The sequence below is a fragment of the Mobula hypostoma genome, chromosome 8, assembly GCF_963921235.1.
Source record: "Mobula hypostoma chromosome 8, sMobHyp1.1, whole genome shotgun sequence".
In the NCBI taxonomy this organism is placed as follows: Eukaryota; Metazoa; Chordata; class Chondrichthyes; order Myliobatiformes; family Myliobatidae; genus Mobula; species Mobula hypostoma.
In genome coordinates this window covers 140,502,271-140,525,637 of record NC_086104.1, presented here as the reverse complement: position 1 = coordinate 140,525,637, position 23,367 = coordinate 140,502,271, and the positions used below count along the sequence as shown (strand labels likewise).

Here is a 23,367-nt window from a genome sequence, read left to right as displayed (position 1 = left end):
AACTGAACTGTGACTGAACTGATCAGCCTTCCAAAAAGTTCACATACAAACAAGTTATTCAGTAGGTAACTTGGCCCTTAACCCTTTCCACCAATTAATAAAGTCATGGCTGATCTAACTGCAACTTAACTTCACATTCAACTCTATCCACAGTAACCTTTCACTTACTTTATCAAAAAATGCACCTCCAGTTTATAAATACTCAAAGCCTGTAAAGTTAATGAATCAGAAAACAAGGTCATTGGCTATGAGTGACTGAGGAACTTCACTAAATGGCTTGATGGTGGGTATGTTCTTGATACTAATTAAAAAATGTATAGACAAATTATGACAATTACTCATTCTGGCACAAAAATAAATCAAGAAGGATGGGCAAATTGTGGCTTGCAAGTAAAATTATGGATAGTATTAGACCCAGGGTTCTCAGACAAAGCAACAGCCCCGAGGATTAAGTGCAGTTTAGAATTCAGCAAAGGACATAAAGATTGGTGATTAGAGGAAACGTGAAGTATGAAAGTAAACTTGCAGTGAACATAAACGCTGACCATAAAAGCTTCAATAAATATAAAAAGTAAGGAAAGTTAGTGAATCCAAATGTAGGTCTACTGTCAGAAAGGGGTTAGTTGTTGGGAAATTGTAGTCAATTTAATATATTTTTTTGGTTCTGCCTCCATAAAGAAGAGGATGTTAAGGAATCAGAGCCCAGTGAGAAGGAAGAACTGCAGGTAATAAGTAGTTAATAGGCCTTATGACTGACAACCCTCTGTCACATCCGAAAATCTGCATGTCAGAGTAACAAAGAAAGTTCCCTGGAAATACAGACGTATTGGCAGTAACCTTCAAGACTATCAAGCTGTTCCAATAGATTGGAAGATGGCAAATAAAACTCCACTATGAAAAAAGAGGAAAAATCCCACATAAGATGTTTGTGCACAAAATAAAAGCACCTGGGATTTAGGGTAATATACTAGCATACACTGAAAATTGGTTTACAGACAGGATGTACACATAGGAATAAATGAGTTTTTATTTGGCTAGCTTGAATCTTTCTTTGCCATCAGCTCACACCTCCCAATCTGTTCACAATATACAGTATCTGCACTAGAATTTGTGGATCCTGGATTGCCAACTGACGATCCACCAACAGACAACCCCTTAGGAAAACATCATACTCAACTGAAATGACTGCACTATTCCAATCTAGGTGAGGAAACTGAATGTCGGGTGAATTGGCAAATGCTTGGCAAAAGCAGTACAAGAAGCAGTACACTAATATAAGCAGCACAAATGTGAGGATAAAACAGAAAGACTTTACTTAGTGAATATTAATGCTAATAGGTTTGGAGCTGAAACCTGGACATCATTATATACCAGTCACAGAAAGCAAGTGTTCTAATGCAAAGAGTACTTAGAAAGGTAAATGGTACGTTAGCCTTCAATGCATCAGGATTTGAGTACAGAAACAAGAATGGCTTGACACTGCTGTACGAAGCTCTGGTAAGACCACGTCTGGAACTATATCAAGCAACACACATCAAAGTTGCTGGTGAATGCAGCAGGCCAGGCAGCATCTCTAGGAAGAGGTACAGTCGACGTTTCGGGCCAAGACCCTTCGTCAGGACTAACTGAAAGAAGAGCTAGTAAGAGATTTGAAAGTGGGAGGGGGAGGGGGAGATCCAAAATGAAAGGATATATGGCTGTGATAGCGAGTCTGAGTCAAAATGTGGTTGAAAAGTTAAAGAGCCGAAGAAATTACAGATGGGGAGCAGTGAGAGATGGTTTCACTGAACTCCCGTTGAAGAGAAGATTTAAACTTCTTCAGTGTAGGCATCACCGGAAGAGGCTTCGCAATAGTGAATTTAAAAAGGCAAACACGAGGAATTCTGCAGATGTTGGAAATTCAAGCAACACACATCAAAGTTGCTGGTGAACGTTGCTGGTGAACGCAGCAGGCCAGGCAGCATCCGAAACGTCGACTGTACCTCTTCCTAGAGATGCTGCCTGGCCTGCTGCGTTCACCAGCAACTTTGATGTATGTTGCTTGAATTTCCAGTATCTGCAGAATTCCTCGTGTTTGCCTCTGGAACTATATACCAGTTTTGGCCTCCTTATCTGAGGAAGGATGATTTTGCCATGGTGCAAGGGAGAGAAGGCAATGAAGTTCTACACAACTGATTCCTGCATTGGCATACGAACTAACATATGAAGTGAAATTGGATTTATTAGTACCATTTTCACTGGCGTGTAGAAGAATGAGAGAGGATCGTATAGAAACTAATAAAACTCTCAAAGGATTGGACGGGCAAGATGCAGGGAGCATGTTCCCAGTGGCTGAGAAGTCCAGAACTGGGGATCACAGTCTCAAGATATAGGATATGCCATTTAGATCAACAGATATGTCTTGAACTAGATGACAGCTAGACCACACAATCATTACATAGGTTCAGACAGAAGACAGATATATTTCTTATTGCTAAAGAGATCAGGAGATATGGAGAGAAAGCATTAAGAGGGTATTGAAGTGGACGGTCATCATGCTCACACTGAATGTTTGAGCAGGCTCGAAGGTCTGAATACCCTATTCCTGCTTCTAGGTGCTATGTTTGTGTTTCCACCACTCTTTTAAGAAAATAGCTCCAAGTTTAAGTATCCAAAGGAGAAAATAAATAATCACTCATCTCTTTTAAATTTAAGTAGGCTAACACTGTACAGTTTTCCAGATGACATGACACCATTAAAATTGCTATAACACCAATTTGGTTCCTTGGAAAATCAAGCATAATGGCTTGACTTAGAATGCTTGTTCTGAGTATGTAACACTGGAATAGACCTGCTGTTCTACAGACCACAATACTGTTGGATAATTGGCTTAGGTACTGGAGTTTGTAACATATCCAATTAGCATGATTCATGATCAATTTATTTCTTGATGCCTCTCTGCCCCATTCCACTACCACAACAGAACAAAATATAACTGGACCATGAGGGTCAAGTTAGACCCTATACATGCTCTACTGCTCAGTGATGGTGGGCCACTGAGGCCCAGAGACATGGTGGCCACACCAACACAAATTATCACATGTACAGTACAGATTGTCTGGATATAGGTGAAAAGTAAATGTGTAGTGCCCTATTCTGACCAAGTGAGTTACGTACCATGTAGAACTGCAGTCGGTAGTGCTTCTTCACAAGACTCAGGACAAACATGCAGAATCCTGGGAATAAAAAGGTCCAAGTTACCATCTCTTACTTTAGATGGAAGTTGCTGAAATTAATTTAGTTCCCTATAAATGAACAGTGAAGGCCATTCTTCTGTAGTCTCTCTTACATGTACTCAGAATGTATGAATAGAACTGTTTAACACATTGGCCAGGAAGATCCAAGATTCAATTACTTAGTTCAATGACAGTTAACTAACCTCCTCTGAGCTGCAGTGTGGTAATCACGTCCAGCATCGCAATATAGGAAAGAAAGATCTACACACAAAATGGGCTATTTGCTCTGGATGCTAGCATTTATGTTCTACACAGTGCTATTTCAACCCTCTTTTTTCCCCCAACACAACTATTTTCCTACCTTGTGTATTTAAATAGCTTCACCTTAAATTAATTCTGGCTATTTGATTCAACAACTAAATTTTAGAAGTAGAGTGCAATATGCGGGTACTACTGTGTAGCACATTTAGCAAAAGTGTTCAAAGACAAATTTCTGTACCAGGGCTTTATCAATTTGGAGCTATCCAGGAAATAGTCTGGTTCACCTCGGTGTTATTTTGTACTGCTAACTGAAAATGAAGCATCACCACAACCATTCAAATTCATTTTGTCAGTTTTCTGAGTAATGCTTGTTCATTTAAAAAAGGATGCACTCAGTTTTTCAGTCTTTGCAATATGTGATACTGCTTAGTAATCAGATTCAACCGTTGAGAAAAGCTCAAACCACAGTTTTCAAATCAAGCAACTTGTGAACATTCTCTTTAACTGAAAATGAGCATTATAAATTTTCTGTGATGGCATAACTTACTTGGAGTTCAGACATGTTATGGTACAAGAAAAAGTTACGCGTTTCCATTAATAGACAAGTTCAGTAAGGATATTGAACACTGTGGCATTCTCTGGTTGAGTTACCTATTTAACGATTTAAGCACAAGCTAACAAAGACTCGCTAGTCAGCTTCTAAAAGAGAGCTTAAATTTTCAAACAACCACCAATCAATGAAACATGCATAGTCAAGTTGAAGAAATTTCTTTCAAGTCATTCTGAAACAATCCTGTTTGCGTGTTTCTCCCAATTCTAACCAAGGATCTCCAGTAGACTCAATTGTTGCATAAGGAATCTAGGTTCCATTGTACAATTATAACTTGACCTGGGATTTAACACTATTAGTCATGATTCTGTACTAATAGAGTCCAAAGTGGTTACCACATGCTAACTACAGACAAAACTCCAGAACTATGGCTGGCTTTCTCTGTAGAAGCACTAATAACTGTCAAAAGGTGACGTCAATTACATCTAAAGACTAACCACAGAGCACCTAAGTGCACAGTACATTTCTGTAAGTGTTGTTTTGACTTCCTGTTAACCTTCAACGTATTTGCTATCTTAGCATGCACAATATATTAATATAATCTCTTATGTTTTATAATAATTGAATAAGAAACAAAAATGTATAAATAGTACATAAGACAGTTTCTAGCATGCTTTTAATATCTATTTTTTCCTCAAGTCCTACTGATTGGGAATTTAGACTTATTTTTCCTGTTATAATTCAGCTTAGATCATTTCCTCTGTGTTACCGCGAACATCATCATCATCACTATGCCTAACACCATTTAACTATTTAATACATAAAAAAAACCTGTGACACAATTAGCTCTCAATAAATCATGCCAAAGGTAATGAATCCTATATGAACTAGAGTCAGAGGAGCAGATTCAATAGGCCGAATGGGCTAATTCTGCCTCAATACCTTATGGTTTTATGGACATTGCTGGGCATAGTTTATATATTTCCTCCCGCAATAATTATACTGCATTCAAAATATAACTGCTATCTGTCTTAAACATGGATTAATGTACTTGTATCTTCAGTCTACAGATAAGAGTTGATGCTGCCATTGTCGGCAATAGCTTGGGATGTGATCAGACATTTTGGAACCCATTTGATGCATCTAGTCAGATGGAGTTATCCTATTGCTCAGGGACCCAACATCACTATGTCATTACTGTTCGCTCCTGATCTCCCCTGACTCACACAGTCCCTTTCCGTCCTATCTCCCACATCAGTTTCCTATGTAACCATTCTTGGCCCCATAAAGAAATCCCTTTAACAACACTGACCCACTTCCTGAATAAGATAGCAGCTTTCTGCAGCTGCTATATGAACTCTCAAATTAGCATCGTAAATGCTGTAAAACACATTAGGCATTTCCGAAAGAGGAATTTATTTTTGACATTTCACAATTTGGCATGACAGCAAAACGCATTTAACTCATTAAAAATGTGAAAAATTATAATTCTAAATAAAGAAGTTTTCTAATAAAATCTCTGCAATCATTGACTAAAGACTTTTATTGGAAAAAATTATTCTTGGACTGATTAAGTGATTCATTTGATGTTACTTTACAAAATTTCATAAACATGGCACAAAAACACAGTATTACCTGCCAAGTAAAGAGCAAAGGAAATGAAACGATGGTATTTGCTCAGGATCCGAAGAGGTTCCTCCCTCTGAACCAGTGCAAAAAACGTGTCTGTTACTGTCTCTCCATAGAAAAAGTAATTTGCACATAGTAAGAAATACCTTTAAAAGGAAAATAGGAAAAATTTCAAAAAACCTTTTCAGTGGTAAACAACATTTTCAGATACCACATTGTATTAGTTATCAACAGGCGTTTCATTTAAATGGAAGTATCCTGCCTTAGCTCCTGATACCCTAATTCTGGCTTTTCTTACCTATGGACTTGGAAATGCCAATACTTTTTAGCTAGTATTTACAACTCTCCACAGACATGCTCAATTAAAACCCTGCCACCAATACCTTAGCTGACCCCATCCTTCTCAGCCATGATTATTGATCTCCATTGCCTCTTAATCTAGTTCATTACTAAAAGCACTCAGTCTACATTCAAAGACTTTCATGCTCCATGTCTTTGCCAATTTCTAACTTGCAAATTTTTCCAAGTCCTAAGAGATATTCGAACTTCAATGCTTCTGGGTTTTTGCTCATACCAATTTTAATTATTAGTGGATATAGTTTCAGCTACCTTTCTGCATATTTTATCTCCATTAGGGTGTCTCAAGAAAACTGCTTATTAAAACTATTCAAATATCTCTTAATCAAATGTCAAATTTTGTTTGATAAATGTGTGTAGGTTTGTACGTTAACAACTGGCTGTTCTAATTTGCCCCAAGTGTGCAGGTAAGAAGTAGAATCTGGAAGGAGTTGATGGTAAAGGGAGAACAAATTGGGTCAGCGTTAGATTAATGTAAAGGGATGTTTGGAGTTGGCATGGACTCAGCGGGCTAAAGGGGCTGTCTCCATGCTGCATTTCTCTATAACTTTATTTCCCTTCTGTGAATGATCTGGAATGCTTTATTACATCAAAGTGCTTCAAAATATGTTATCGTCGATGACTAATTAAGGAAGTTATTTAGAGCAAATAATACAAAAACCGGCATAGAGTAATAAGGACTACTTTAATAATGGTGCAGGATCTCAACCTGAAATATCGACCATTCCTTTGCCTCTATAGATGCTGCTTGACCCACTGAGCTCTTCCAGCAGTCTATCTGTTTGCTCCAGATTCCAGCATTGTAGTCCCTTGTTTCTCCATGTCCCCAATTTAATAATGACCAGACTATTGCTTTCAATAAGATGCATATTAATAAATGCTGTCATGTATCAGTGAACATCAATGTTGTTAATAATAATTTACACTGGAATTAATTAGGCTTCTTTGGTTTATAGCTCAGACAGAGCTAGCCTTGAAGGATCTTTGATCTCAAACATTAACTTTATTTAGGGTCTTCTAAGAGGCTCCTGGATAGGCACATGGAACTTAGAAAAACAGAGGGCTATGGGTAACCCGAGGTAATTTCTAAAGTAAGTACATGTTCGGCATAGCATTGTGGGCCAAACAGCCTGTAGGTTTTCTATGTTTCTATGTTACTTTACACAACTGCTACCTCATTTGCTGAGTATTTTTGGTCCTTCTTATTTCACTCTTCCAGCATCTATCATGTTTCTTCACGGAGAGTGCTAAAGAAAGACAGTGAAGTACATGGAGAAAATTCCAATGTTTAATTCTGAAAGCATGGAGAAGGCACTGTTTGAGAAATGAACATCTGATAAAGCAATATGCCAGAATTTAAAAGCAGAAAACTTTTAAAAATTTGAATTTGAATAGGATGCAGAAATGAGGAAGGAGTGTGGAATACAGGCAAAGGAGTCCTTGTAAAGCTATGAAAATATGGATGTTAGAGTAGTAATTCAACAGTTGACAGTTTAGGTCAGTAGGCACCTACATAATAGGTGAATGAGATTTTGTGTGAATTAAGGCTTGGGCAGAAGAGCTAGAAGTGAGAATGTTTAATGACACAGGACAGACCCAGTCAGAAGAACAGTGAATGGAATTGTCTAGTTGTCAAAATTATGAATCAAAGTACAGTGGCCTGCAAAAGTTTGGGCAACCCGGTCAAAATTTCTGTTACTATGAATAACTAAGTGAGTAAAAGATGACGTGATTTCCAAAAGGCTAAAGTTAAAGATGACACATTTCTTTAATATTTTAAGCAGAATTACTTTTTTATTTCCATCTTTTACAGTTTCAAAATAACAAAAAAGGAAAAGGGCCCAAAGCAAAGGTTTGGGCACCCTGCATGGTCGGTACTTAGTAACACCCCCTTTGGCAAGTATCACAGCTTGTAAACGCTTTCTGTAGCCAGCTAAGAGTCTTTCAATTCTTGTTTCGGGGATCTTCCTTCCTTGCAAAAGGCTTCTAGTTCTGTGAGATTCTTGGGCCGCTTTGCATGCACTGCTCTTTTGAGGTCTATCCACAGATTTTCGATGATGTTTAGGTCGGGGGACTGTGAGGGCCATGGCAAAACCTTCAGCTTGCGCCTCTTGAGGTGTGTTTAGGATTATTATCCTGTTGTAGAAGCCATCCTCTTTTCATCTTCAGCTTTTTTACAGACGGTGTGATGTTTGCTTCCAGAATTTGCTGGTATTTAATTGAATTCATTCTTTCCTCTACCAGTGAAACATTCCCCGTGCCATTGGCTGCAACACAAGCCCAAAGCATGATCGATCCACCCCGATGCTTAACAGTTGGAGAGGTGTACTTTTCATGTAATTCTGCACCTTTTTTCCTCCAAACATACCTTTGCTCATTGCGGCCAAAAAGTTCTATTTTAACTTCATCAGTCTATAGGACTTGTTTCCAAAATGCATCAGGCTTGTTTAGATGTTCCTTTGCAAACTTCAGATGCTGAATTTTGTGGTGAGGACGCAGGAAAGGTTTTCTTCTGATGACTCTTCCATGAAGGTCATATTTGTGCAGGTGTCACTGCACAGTAAAATAGTGCACCACCACACCAGAGTCTACTAAATCTTCCTGAAGGTCTTCTGCAGTCAAATTGGGGTTTTGATTTGCCTTTCTAGAAAATCCTATGAGTAGTTCTCTCGGAATATTTTCTTGGTCTTCCAGACCTCAACTTGACCTCTACTGTTCCTGTTAACTGCAATTTCTTAATTACCTTATGAACTGAGGCAATGGCTACCTGAAAATGCTTTGCTATCTTCTTATAGCCTTCTCCTGTTTTGTGGGCATCAAATATTTTAATTTTCAGAGTGCTAGGCCGCTGCTTAGAGGAGCCCATGGGTGATGATTGTTGGGACAAGGTTTGAGGAGTCAGGGTATTTATAAAGCTTTGAGATTTGCATCACTTGGCCTTTCCTAACAATGACTGTAAACAAGCCATAGCCCTAACAAGCTAATTAAGGTCTGAGACCTTGATAAAAGTTATCTGAGAGCTCAAATCTCTTGGGGTGCCCAAACTTTTGCATGGTGCTCCTTTCCTTTTTTTCACTCTAAAATTGTACAAAACAAAAATAATACTTAAAAAATTTTGATCGGGGTGCCCAAACTTTTGCATGCCACTGTATGTACCGGGTGTCTAGGTGAGAAATGAAGTACAAGTAGAGCCAAGCAATGTCATGGAAGCAGAAGCAAATTGCCATCGGTGACGGTGTGAATACAAAGATAAAAACACAGCTCCAGGTCAAAACAAACCTGCAGCTATGAACTCAGCTTCAGACAATTTCAGGATAAAATGGTGACCAGAAAGCTGAGTCTGTGGCAGATTGGAGAAAATCAAGCCCAAAACTTAGAGAATGGTAGCCAGAGATTTAGGTGAACCACAAATCAAGGATTTTAGATGGAAAAGTAAGACTATAATAAGTTCACTGAGATCAATCTTTGATGAGTTTTATTATGTTGTAAGTAGTGAGAACAATACAGGACAGAATTAATCATTGGCAACATTAGTTACTACTGATTATAGGAAAATTGTTTTTGCCAGAAAATCAAGAGAACAATATGTCCTGGAAAAGATAAGCTTCCAATAATTAAAAACACACTGGTGATGTCTCCTTGTATGTTGACGTAATGTTTGCAAATGAATGGCCAAGATTGAAGAACAACTCAACACAACTATCAACCACCTGAGCTACACATTTTCCGAGTTATTTCCAAGATGAACTTCAACCAGACAGGTGATGGGACAGATTCTAGACTCTGGAGGGAAATGAGGCCCGAGGACAGAAAAACAGGAAGTATTTGGGATGCTTGAGCTTGGTGGGTAAGATGAAGGGAGAGAGGCAGAGTGCAAAAGCAGATAGATGAATACTTCTGATCAGTATCCCAAAAATATACGAGCTTACTTTTGGAGAAGAACATGGAGAAGGTAGGGAGGGTAATTAGGAAGACAAGCATGGTAAAGTGAGGTAGAGGGTTTCTCCTAACAACCAAACTTAGCAATTGACAGTTGTAAACTAGAGTGTTTATTGTTGTGCAGTTTTATGGTGAAGGGAGCAAGACCGAGGGGATGGAAGGGTGTGGAGGTTGGGGCTGGTGTGACTCCTGGCATGGATGCAGGGGTGTTCATATAGGAAAAATTCAGTCAGAATTACCACAACTAGCATTAGTCAGATCCTAGTGATAAAATATGTTCAAAATACAACAGGATAGAATTGAGTAGCTGTAATTTCCAATCTCAGCACCTCTCATGGCTAACTTGCAAACAACTACTCTCTAGCTAAATGCTGATTTGGCTGTTCATATGAATGAAGGCATGCATCTATATTTTCATTTCTCGTGACACTAAGGGCTTAATTTTCCCAGCAATATTCTACCAGTGTGCCTTCAGGCTAAATCTTATCACGTGCTCACCAGCTAAGAGTCCGGAACCATGGCAGATGGTAGGAGTGATAAACGTTGTAACCAATGAGAATAATCTCATGAAAGCATTTGATCTGTACACACAGAACCTAAAGAATTGATAGAAAAACAAGAAACTCATGATTTTGTTTTGTTCAAAGTTACATTTGAGCCTGATCACATGCAACATTTGAGGAAATTGACAAAGAGTTGCATAAATTTTCACAATGATTGGTAAATTTCAACATACTTTTATGAAGGTGCAATATTTAGTTTGGGATACATTATAACCAAGGAAATGTTTTGGTTTCAGATATACTATGAACTCCTCACACAACATTCCCATTACAATCATCTAGCATACTACACCACCACCCTTGACAACACACACAGTTGTATTCACACAGGATCCCAGACTTAACTCTGATGTAGAGTCAAGTACAGATGTGATATACAATGTGACATTAGCCTGGAAATACCTGTTTGAATTTAATCTGTCAAAGCTTAAAGAATGCAAATCATGTTTCTGTCTAAAAATATGTTGGTTAATATTTGACTTAAAAATTTTACTCAAAGCAATGTTATGTGAACGTCATTAACTCTATGTACACAATGCAGAATGCAGATAATCAAATTTTATTTCTCACATGACATAATCAACAGATGTTCCTTCACATTATTTGATGTGCCAAGGTCATTCATTTTCATTGTGCTCCAGGAGAATGTCTGAAGTATTATTATTTGGCAACTTCACTTCATCAGGCTGTCAATCATACTGATGTCAACATTCACTGTCTATCCTTAAGTCAACAAACAGGTTTGCTTCTCTTTAAAAAGAATGGTAGTTTCACTGATGAATCAGACATTCACAGAGCTGCAGTTTTTTTTAAACTGGGTGTTAATTTTTAAACAATAAGATTTGAGGGGATCTTGCTATCTCTGTATGCATTTTCAGATCCTTCCTGATTTATTATACCTGCTATTCTAATACATTAAATTCAACTTTAGAGCTCAAAGTAACAAAACCCCCTGTGATCTGCGGTTAAACCTCTTTTGCTCATCTAGCATTGTGCATAATAGATCATCTTTAGTTTAATTATTGGTTTGCACTGTAACGACAAACCAAGTTATCAGCCGATTGATGCTAATGAGAGAGATAAGGGAGACAATGGAGAAACGTTCAAAATGTTATTGAGAGAGGAGAGAGAGATAACGGAAAAGAAACACAGTTCAGAATATTTACAGACCGGTTGCTTTGAACCTGAACTGTTTGAAGTTTGATGGACAGGCGATACCCCAGCAGGGGAATAAAAAGAACAGGTTCGCTAAGGCACGGGACACACCACGAGATCACGAGATAACGAGACCCTGGAAGAGCGGTGTGCCCCCACAAGTTGGTGAGAGTTTGGAGGACCAGTTTGCGGAAACTGACCATAGACTCACAGGGTGTAGAGGTACGATCGGTGGGAACTTGGTGTGTGTGTCCGCCCTTGCCTGGGTGCAGGGTTCACCACAGAAGAATGGGCATATCCGGAACGGAGGGGTCACAATCGGTGACCACAGCGAGATAGAAGACATAAAAGGGTCCGCCCGAAGCCAACTGCGAAGAACATCAAAGGTCTGCCTGAATCAAATTTGCATCCCTCCCCCCCCGCCAACGGCACAACAGTGATTACTGCGAACTGTACTAAGCTGAACTGAACTCTGCGTCACTTAAGACTGATCATTTTACCCCTAGACTGCGATAGAGCTTGGTTGATTCCTATTACCCTAGTTCTGTGTACATGTGTGTTTTATCATTGCTAACCTGTTGCATTTATATCCTTACGATTAGAGTACTGTGTTACTTATTTCTTTAATAAAACTTTATTAGTTCCCAGTAATCCAGACTCCAATGAGTAGTCCATTTCTGCTGGTTTGGCAACCCAGTTACGGGGTACGTAACAGCACTGAGACAGCTGACCTCAGTTGGGGTAATGATTTGTGGTATAATCATACAACAATTAGAGTATCAGTGAGGAAGGACCAAAATCCATCAGGATTCCGGCTAGTGATTATCGTACACCAGACATGATTGCCTAATTATGGCATCAAGAAAGAATAGCACTAGGCTTCATGTAATGCAGCCCACGGTCAAAATCCTGCTGTCTAAGAAGTGGTCCGGGTTCCAGTCATGGGGTTGATTTGTATACTAAAATCCATTTCAGACTGGAAACCACAAATATCGAGGCTGACATTCAGTACTGAGGGAAGGTTGTACTAGGAAATGCCATCCTTCAAGGGAGGATGATAAAGGGTCTTGGCTCAAAATGTTGACTCTTTATTCCTCACTATATATGCTGCCTGACCTGCTGAGTTCCTCCAGTATTTTGTGTATGTCACCCTGGATTTCCAGCATCTGCAGAATCTCTTGTGTAGAATTCTGTATTTTGTACTGGCCAACATTTATCATTCAACCATTAACTAAAAACCGATTACTGAAGCCGAAAATAATGTGAAATACAGATCAGCTGGCATCAGTAGAGTGGAGAAATAAGAGTTATCGCTTCAGCACCATAATGTTTATTCAGAATTGGGAACATTTAGAAAACAGACATGTTTAAACATGCAGGGGAAGGAGAAGAATAGAAATAACAAAAGGAAGTTGGATGCAAGGCGAAAACCAGAAGAAAACAAACACAAATTGGTGTCAAACAGGAGAGAACGTTGAAGGCTTTGATTGGCAGCTAATCTATCTGAAGTAGAGAGGCCAATAAAGTACTGGAACTGTGAGATTCAGAACACAGCAAATATCACTATGGAAATAAGATAAAAGAATTAAAATGATAGGCATAAAAAATCCCAATTCCTCACTTCCAGGTTGAATGGAAGTGTCCCATGTGTTACAATTCACACACTTCTGCTCTCGCTCCTCTCCTCCCATCCACTTAGCCTTCCACTTTGTCACACTGTATAAGGATAGAGTTCCCTTTCTCTTCATTTTCCACTCTACCAGCCTCCATATTCAATGAAACATCCTCTATATTTTATGCAAGGTTAAATGAGAAGTCATCGACAGGTACATCTTCCCCTCACTTCCTCTTTCAGTATTCTCTCCATGACCGCCCTGATCCGCTCTTCCATCTGCATCAACACCAATCTCCTTCTCACAGCACCCTCCCACCCAACTGCAGGAAAGCCAATACTCTGCTTCTGCACTTCTCTTCCAACCATCCAAGGACACAAGCAGTCCTTCCAGGTGAAAGCAGTGATTAATTTGCACTTCTACCAGTTTGGGATACTGCATTTGCTGCTCATACTGTACACTGGAAAGACTGTTTGGAGATTAGATGATGAATGTTAAAATAGCTCTGTTTACTTCTTAAAGGTGGCCCTGAGCTTCCAGTTGCCCACCAGTTTTATTCTCCATCATATTCTCACGTTACTCTAATGGAGCTCAACATAAGCTCAAGGAGCAGGATTGCACTAACTTAGCATGCTTCAGCCCTTGGGGATCAATACTTATTTCAACAATTTCAGAAAACCAGCAGAACAGGAAAGTCTGGGAGTGCTTGGCAGTTTTGGCAGAGCCTGACTTTGGGAGGAGTTAAACTAGGAAGAGGATTAGCATTTTAGGTTGATGATCTCTCAAGATGAGGAGCAACAAAAATCTGCTTTGGGAACTGAGCAGATTGAGTGGCATCTGTGGGTGGTGGTGGGGGGGTGGGGAGGGAACTGTCTTTGTTTCAGGTTATAAATCCTGGTGCAGTGTTTCAACCCAAAACGCTGACAAGTCCACCCCACACCCCTTCCTCCATAAACGCTGCTTGAGCCACTGAAGTCCTCCAATAGACTGTTTGTTGCTCCTAATCCCACCAATTGCAGTGTCTTATGTAAGAGAGCTTGCTGGCCTTGGGTTTAGACCTTTTCTCTCTATGTGCAATTGCTGTCAGTCCTACTAAGCATCTCTGGCACTTCCTGCTTTTATTTAAGATTTCTACCATCTCCGACTTCTGTCTTTCAATCCATGGATAACTCTAATGTAACTCAGTTCTCTCTCTGATACTGCCTGACCTCCTGGACTTTCCATTTTCTAGAACTGCTCTATTCTATATTTTACAATTTGAGAATTTTTTTCTCTCTTCTGTTCTCCTGTTTACACATCCTCAGATGAGATGATATTAGCAGCCTTCAACACAATCTCCTGTTCAATATCAAACTGCATCACTATCCTATCTGACATTTCATTTGTTCTATCTATCCTTACCCTTCTCTGCAGAGTTAAATATCTTACTTTATGCTTCAAGTCTAAAGAAAAGTCACCAACCTGAAGCTTTAACCCCGATTCTCATTCCACACATGCTGCCTGACCTGCAGAATATTTTCTCATTTTCTATTTTTATTCTGATTACCAGGATCTGTAGATCTTTTTGCTTTTCCACTAACAGATCATTAGTCATATATCCTTGCGGAGTGCAAATTGTCTTACACATTTCCAAATATTTTGTAAACAGTTGAATACACTTCTGGGTGTTCTGAGGTTGTGAAAGGGCACTTTAAAAATAGAAGTTCAATCTTTGGCAATGCCACTGTAGGACAAATGACCTTCAAGGTGCCGAACCCCTATATTGGCCAAAATCTTTTTAAGGAGACAGGAGGAAACAGGAAGTAAAATGATTTATTGAACATTCAGGAACACAAGAGCTTGAAGTTGGTTCACAGCTAAGTGGAAGCATACAAAACAACTTTAATTGAGTAACCCTAAAAAATGGTGCACAGACCAAATTAACAAAGAGGATGATTAAACGTTCAAAACTGTAACTTACGATCATCATCAAAACCATGGGTCCTAGGTAGATGATCAAGAAAAAGAATGCAATCATGGCCAGAGTCAGAATTCCTCGTACCCACCAATTCTTCCATCTATCAAAAAGAAAACAAATTTGATTCCAACTTTAAGGATTAAATCCACATCATAAATGTGATTTCTATTCAATTCCTTTGCTTAATTTTTCAGTTTCCCAAATGTGGTGGTGTTCTATTACCAAATGGAATACCCATGCTGCAGCACTGGTTTTCTGCTCACATCAAAAATAACACTTGCACTTGATCCCATTAATGTCCCTGATAAGCAAGCTTGGCATAGCTCAACATCATTTGTCCGTCAAATTGCAAGTATAATGCCTCAAGATTAAAGCGAACTAACTGCTATTTACGTGTTTTACAGAGAGAAACCCAAGGAGCACAACAACAAATATTTGTGTAGTTGTTAATACTGTACCTCGAAGACAGTCCTGACAGAGCCTTGTTCAGTACCTCTGGAGTGTTATCAACCGGGGGACGAACATCCGAGCTCCCTAATTCAGTTTTCACCTCATTTCCAGTTGTCAGCAATTCACCTTCCTAAATTAAAATAAGATCCAGCAGTTAACAATTGACTTAAAGGAGTAATGCTAGATTAGGGGAAAAAGGTTACCCAACATCTGAGAAAGAGTTAAGAGTTTGTGAAACATTATGTATAGGCACAGGAATCCAACCTTCTAATTTCTAACATCATGAGGGTCAAAACTCTTAACAGTAGTATTTCACTTAACGTGGCACCAAGTAGCCCTTGCAAAATTGAAGTCAATAGGCATCAGGGAATAACTCCTCATCACTGGGAGATATATGTCTCACACAAAAGAAAGTGGTAGTGGATATTGGAGTTAAATGATCCCGGACCCAGGTCATCATTCCAGGAGTCCCTCAGAGTGATCTCCGAAGCCTAATCTATAGAATCTATGTGGAAACTATAGAAAGGGTGCAGAGGAGATTTATAAGGACGTTGCCTGGATTGGGGAGCATGCCTTACAAGAATAGGTTAAGTGAACTCGGCCTTTTCTCCTTGGAGCGATGGAAGATGAAAGGTGACCTTTCATCCTGATAGAGGTGTATAAGATGATGAGAGGCATTGATCATGTGGCTAGTCAGAGGCTTTTTCCCATGGCTGAAATGGCTAGCACGAGAGGGCACAGTTTTAAGGTGCCTGGAAATAGGTACAGAGGAGATGTCAGAGGTAAGATTTTTTACGCAGAGAGTGGTGAGTGCGTGGAATGGGCTGCCGGCGATGGTGGAGGAGGCGGATATGATAGGGTCTTTTAAGAGACTCCTGGATAGGTACACGGAGCTTAGAAAAATAGAGGGCTATGGGTATACCTAGGTACTTTCTGTGGTAAGGACATGTTCAGCACAGCTTTGGGGGCTGAAGGGCCTGTATTGCGCTGTAGATTTTCTATGTTTCTATGTTAATCATACTTAACTGTTCCAGTAATTACACACTTCCATCAGAAAGTCGGAAGTGAGCATATTCATCATTCATTGTACAACGTTCATTTCATTAGCACACTACAGCGAATGAAGGTGTCCAGCCTCTGTCCAGTAAGACCTCCACAATACTCATATGAACTGATGCTGCAAGTAACATTCCTGCTGTGAAAGTGCTACACAATGACCAACTCCAGCAAGACAGAATTTAACCAGTTACACTTGACATTCACTAAAGTTATTGCCATAGATCCTCCCATCATCTTTATTGCAGTGAATTGGATCAGCCATATAAATTTTAGAAAAACATAGAAAACCTACAGCACAATACAGGCCCTTCGGCCCACAAAGTTGTGCCGAACATGTCCCTACTTTAGAAATTTCTAGGGTTACCCATAGCCCTCTATTTTCCTAAGCTCCATATACCTATCCAAAAGTCTCTTAAAAGACCCTGTCATATCCACCTCTACCACTGTTGCCAGCAGCCCATTCCACGCACTTACCATTCTCTACATAAAAAACTTACATCTGACATCTCCTCTGTACCTACTCCCAAGCACCTTAAACCTGTGCCCTCTTGTGGCAGCCATTTCAGCCCTGGGAAAAATCCTCTGACTATCCACACGATCAATGCCTCTCATCATCTTATACACCTCTATCAGGTCACCTCTCATCCTCCATCGCTCCAAGGAGAAAATGTCGAGTTCACTCAACCTGTTTTCAACAGGCATGCTCCCCAATCCAGGCAACACCCTTGTCAATCTCCTCTGCATCCTTTTTATGGCTTCCACATCCTTCCTGTAGTGCGGCAACCAGAAGTCCCTTTAAATCAAAGAAATGAGCGTTCTATACCAAGTGACACACTTCCTGACAGCACAAAGCCTTTTTACAACTTTAAAAAACAGAGGGCAAGGGCAAATTCTCCACTTGCCTTGATGAGTTCAGCTTCAACCATGCATTCCCTGGTTGGCACTCAAGTACCACCCTGAGTCGTCATTTGCTCTACCGGCATCTAAGTAATAGCTGCAGAGGTATTACTTAACTGTATCATCTCAAAATGAACTCCAAAAATCCACTTAGTATTTCCCAAACTCATAGGCTCTCCCACAATGAAGGACAAGGAACAAAGGGAACATTGAAGCCCCAACACCTGCCCCCTACCTTCCTCAACTGAAAATATGTTACCGTTCCTTTGTTATCACTGGGGCTAAATCCTGGAACTCCCTACCGCACGGTACTGTGGAGAACCTTCACCAAGAATTCAGCAAATAATTCAAGAATGTGTCTTACCACAAACTTCTCCAAGAGCTACTGGAGCAAACAATAAATAATGGCCTTGTCAGCAGTATTTACATCTTTAAAATCAAAAAATTAACAAGCATATATAACTTCTGGATATGTTTTTCCTATTAACACCAATTTACAACTGGCTGACATTATAAGAAAATCCAAATATAGTTTACTGGGGCTTGTCAAGGAAGAGGATATATTTTACTAACACAACTATATTTATCCAGAGACCTGGGGCATTCCCGTGCTGGGTCTTTGCAAAACACGACAGGGAAAGTGAAGCTTTTTCTTCTTCTAGGAAAGCTGGTCATCATACCTCATCCACATTCCCATCTCTACCAAGAACTGCGAATGTCCCTCAATATAACCAATGACGTTCTGAGATCTGTTGTCACTGGGTGAAGGTATTTATAAAATCCCAGTGTGAATGGAACTCAGAAACATGATGGAGGCTGACTATTAAATATGAAGTCCGGTTGTTAAATTCTGATCCAATTCAAGTTTCAATCTTCACTACATGAGAAATTGGTTGGGAACACAGGGAAATACATCCTGAATATAATGATGCAGGGCCGTGTGAATAAAACTGTGCTTGTACTGAATCTGCAAAGATTTATTGTATTGGTGCCACATTGTCCAAAATATCACTCTGACTTCCAATAAATTTAAAACTAAAGGCAACAGAACTTAAGCAAATGAAGCTACAAAAACTTGCTGAAATAGGCTTTGTATGAGTTGTATCCATGTTATTTTCTAATCCATGGATGACCAACAAAATTCTAAAGCCAACTAATGCAATCCAACACACCATTATGATGAAGACACTGCTCTATTTCCTGCAACATACAGCATACAGCATATCTCTCAGCATTTGCCTCTGAAGTTATTTTAGTTAACAGTACAGGCACAAGGGAAAGAGGGAAGGAGACATCTATAGTTTGATATCATAGAGACATAGAAAAGTACAGCACAGAAACAGGCCCTTCAGCCCATCTAGCCATCTATAGGAAGAGAGGAATTTCAACTGAAGTGAAAAGAGCAGGTACGGAATTGCTTCACACGTTTCCACATAGCTTCTACATTTGACTTTCTATTTTTGTTTGAAAGTGTGCTTATCCTGCTTGCTCAAATGTTTTACATTTCTCACTGACTCATGCAATTCTTTGTCCTAATTTGGTCTGAGAACTGCCTTGATTGATGTTTTTATTAGATGAGAAAGATTCAGCTTATTTCCCACATGACAGTGTTTCTTGATCTGTTTGCTAGAGTGGGTCACATTTCCAACTCTCAGGGTTACCCACACAATTTACTTCCCATGTATCCATTAAAATGTATTTTTACACCTGATATCCGACAGTAATGCAAGTGAAATCAGTATTTTGTAATACCTCTTACTTCAGAGTGACGAGACACAACCAAGTACACTTCAAAAAAACCCCAAACTAAGGAAACGTTTAATAACTATTGAAATAAATCTGCAGAAGAGCTGGCAGATTTCCTTGCTTGTGGAAAAAATACAGTCTTTCTCTGGGATCCTGCAGCCCAATGGAATAGAATCAGCAAAGTCAGAGGTGAGAGCCATTGCCTGCAGTATTTGGATGTCAGCAGGTCAGTACTGCCATTATTCTCTTGGCTATTGAAGCAGCAGCAGTGAGGATGATGCAGTGCCTAGAGGTTAAAAACTAATGCCATAAGCTCAAACTTCTCTTCAAAGGCATCACCAAATGCTGCACAGCGCCCTTCTTCCCATCCAGTATTTGTGTGCACATGTGGAGTGTCAAACTCAAACAGGCTTTTGGTTATAATGACCAATCTGACTGAAAGTCTTCGCCCATTTTCACAGGGCCTCCAGCAAAGGAAACTGGACAATGATCAGATGCCATCCCTTTAGTCTGATTAGTCAACAGAACAAATTGAGACTCTATTTCTGCTAGTCTCAGGACAAATGCCTTGTTGAATGTCATTGTGTGCCTGCCTAGTATATTGCAAACAACATGTACTTATAAGGAAACATCTGCTGTCATCATAAGATCCCTGACCTCACTCTGTTTTGAAAACCATTGGAAATCACCAACCCAAAAGATTTTGAGAAGTTCCATTTGAGAAAATCAAAAATAAATTGACCATCACACCAGTTATAGCTAATATCAGCTATACAAATTATAACTGGCTAGTAGGCTGCAGAGACTGTGATAAGCTAACCCAATCCTTCAATATCCAGCAAGGACTGGTGACGTCCAACCATAGTTCAAAGCAACACTCACAAAATGCTGGAGGAACTCAGCAGGCAAGGTAGCATCTGTGGAAAAGAGTAAACAGTCAATGTTTTGGGCTAAGACCTGGCCCAAACGTCAACTGTTTACTCTTCTCCATAGATGCTGCCTGGCCTGCTGAGTTCCTCCGACATTTTGTGTGTGATGCTTTGGATTTCCAGCATCTGCAGATTTTCTCATGTTTGTGACAGTTGAAAAGTTGAAAGAGAGTTAGTTTTTTATGATACCTGGAAAAAACACCCTCAGTGAATTCTTGATGGTCAAGTCTGAATGAATTATCCAGACCCGGACAAAGAGAACAGCATTTCAGTGTGCAAAAAAAAAGGTGTTTCATCATCTGGCCTTATTGATAGAGGGTCTAATTTTTTTTTTACTTATATAAAATCGCATAAAGCATCACTACATTGAAAATACAGATGATTGTGAAATTGGTGACAAAAAAATTCAGAATTTCCTTTGAAGTCCAATCACAAAATACAGTTATGAAATTTAAACGAGTCAATTGCTTCACCGCAACATGTAGCTCTCTTATGCAATGGACAGGTTAAACCCCCTTATATTTTTTTTATCAATTATATAATATTCATGGTCACTTTCTGGTCTATCCCATCTCTCTATTCCTTATTTCTCTCTTCCACCATCCGTATAATTGAGTTGTGATTCTGCAGAAGGCTGATGTGCTTGTCCACCACTAGCTTCTGTACTGTATGCATCCAAACCAAGGCTGAATTGGTCCTCAGCCTTCTACACTCAGGCACACTTACAGCAACTGCAGCTAATCCATGTCTACAATCTAGAAATCATTCAGCATAGAACACAATAGGGACATACCTTGGCAAAATCCCACGTGTGCAATTTTTCAGATGACACTCCCCTTACATGATATAATAAACATCAATCTATTCCAATCATAAGGTTGGTATGATTCAGGAAGAGCAAGGGGCTGGCCTTATATACCCGGCATCTTTGCTAAGAAAAATAATTAAGTGCTTGCTAATTACTTCATGAGGATTTGTAACAAACTACTGTGTTTATTGCCATCCATTTCACTAAAGTATTGCTTTCACTTCAAAAGTAACTCATTCTTTTAAAATACACTAAAATAATCAGGAGATGTGTAAAATTTCTTTCCTTGCCTCTGGTCTTTCATATCTCAGATATATTTTCAGATTTCTCTTTAATTCGCTGCTCTGAAAGATTCTGGAAACTATGGTCACTATCCCATCTGTCCTGAAACCATTTAGGTTTCAAGGAAGGCCTCGCATGTGGTCAGAACTCTAGCTACTTCATGTCATACCATCAAAGTAAGAGAAGGGTGTGCTATGTGCATCCGGAAAAATTTGAATAACCACTATAGTTTGGGTTTAATTACTTTAATGTAGACATGGACAGATCTACCAGTGATTAACAGCAATCTACATGAGGCAATAATTTAGAGAAACCCTACAGCTGCAACATTTTCAGCATTGGGTAGTATTACATCTCTTTCAGGAAATGGGCCCGTCCGTAACTGATTGCGTTAAATGGGCAATGCCAATGACACTCTGACTACCGTCTCAAGCCACAATTTACTCTTTGATATACAGCTTGAGACTCTTCCAAGACATCCTGTTTGGGATCAGAATGTGGAATGTTATTATACTAGACCATAATGATTTTACTGTTTCCCATTATACATTGCTAGCTTAAGTTAAAATTCAATTATAATTCTTTGAACCATCACGTGCATTCCTTTTGTGAATGTTAAAACACTCTGCGGTGAGCATTAAACATGGCAAAAGCAAAAAGGAAAGTACAAAGACAAAACCAGATCTTTTCCAGAAAGGTGAGAAGAGTTGCTTTGTGACCAGGAGTGAAGGTAAATGTGTCTGCTTAAAAAGCATCAATACTTTTGACCATTTCAGCAAAAATAAAAGATGAAAAACCACAGGTGAATTTGACTTCCACTACAACACACAAAGGTGACCTGCAAATTGCTTTCACAAGCATACAACACAACTCTATGGAACTTAAGGCTCATCACACTGACAGCCAGGAATTAAAATACATGCAATAAATACCTTAAGCTAAATTTAGTTTTAATTGCACTGAAGATACTTATTTGGTATAAAAATAGTGCATTTTGCAATACTTTCTGTAGTTACAATTTAGTGTGGTAATAACTTTGGAAGGTCAAATTTAAAGGCAGAGTACTTGGTTAATGACAGGATTCATAACACTGCGGTGGAGAGTGCAACAAACAGATACATTAGGGACATTTATAAGACTCATATAGGAGCATGGTTGAATGACAAATGGAGGGCGATTGAGGAAGGAAGGGGTAGATTGATCTTGGAGTAAGTTAAAAGGTCAACTCAACATTGTGGGTCTGAAGGGCTTGTATTGCAATGTATTATTTTATATTGTAAATCTGTTCAATAAACTAATCATGCCTAGTCTTAAATTCCTCTTTTGTTGTACTTAATTTCTGTTCTTGCAACCATTGTTCAACATGTCATACAATTCCACATTCACTTTTTTAAAAATTTTCACCAGATTTGTTTGATTTTTATCTGCCAAGGCTGTAAAATAACATGCTCTCCTTAACTCTTTCTTCATGTGCATCTTTGATCAGAGTGTCTCCTTGAAGTACCAATAATCAATCCCAGACTTTCCTTGGACATATTGCATGATCCCAATCTTAGGCAAATCTTGTGGGCCAGTTACAGGATTTGGGTGGGGATGTCGCTGGTGCCCTCAGAAAGAGATCTTAATTTCTAAGACGCCTTTCACAACATCAAAATACTTCTCAATTAATAAGGCATTCGAACATTTCTAATGTATGAAGCATAGCAAGCAATTTGCACAACACATTCCTACAAATATTGATGCAGTAATCATCAAATTGTCCATCCCGGTAACGAAATATTGGCCCTGGGACACCAAAAAGAGCACATCTTTTCTTTCAAACTGCGGCATCGGGTCTTGAACATGACAGAAGAGACAGTGTTCAACCTCAGTACCGTACCTAAATGTCCACTCAAGTCTGTGGAGTGAGTAGCATTCGACCAGAATTTTTCTGGTTGATACTGATGACACACGTCAT

The 23,367-nt window shown here is 39.3% G+C and overlaps 1 protein-coding gene across 1 annotated transcript in view; it reads right to left on the bottom strand.

The window, feature by feature from the left end:
• Positions 1-23,367, bottom strand: part of LOC134351015 (phosphatidate cytidylyltransferase 2-like) — a 50,658-nt gene that overhangs the window by 25,881 nt on the left and 1,410 nt on the right. The window contains exons 2-6 of the mRNA XM_063056979.1: positions 15,698-15,819; positions 15,243-15,339; positions 10,450-10,547; positions 5,662-5,801; positions 3,157-3,215 (exon numbers count right to left, since the gene is read on the bottom strand). Of these exons, the coding sequence (XP_062913049.1) occupies positions 3,157-3,215; positions 5,662-5,801; positions 10,450-10,547; positions 15,243-15,339; positions 15,698-15,819 (516 nt within the window). The remainder of the gene's footprint in view (positions 1-3,156; positions 3,216-5,661; positions 5,802-10,449; positions 10,548-15,242; positions 15,340-15,697; positions 15,820-23,367) is intronic.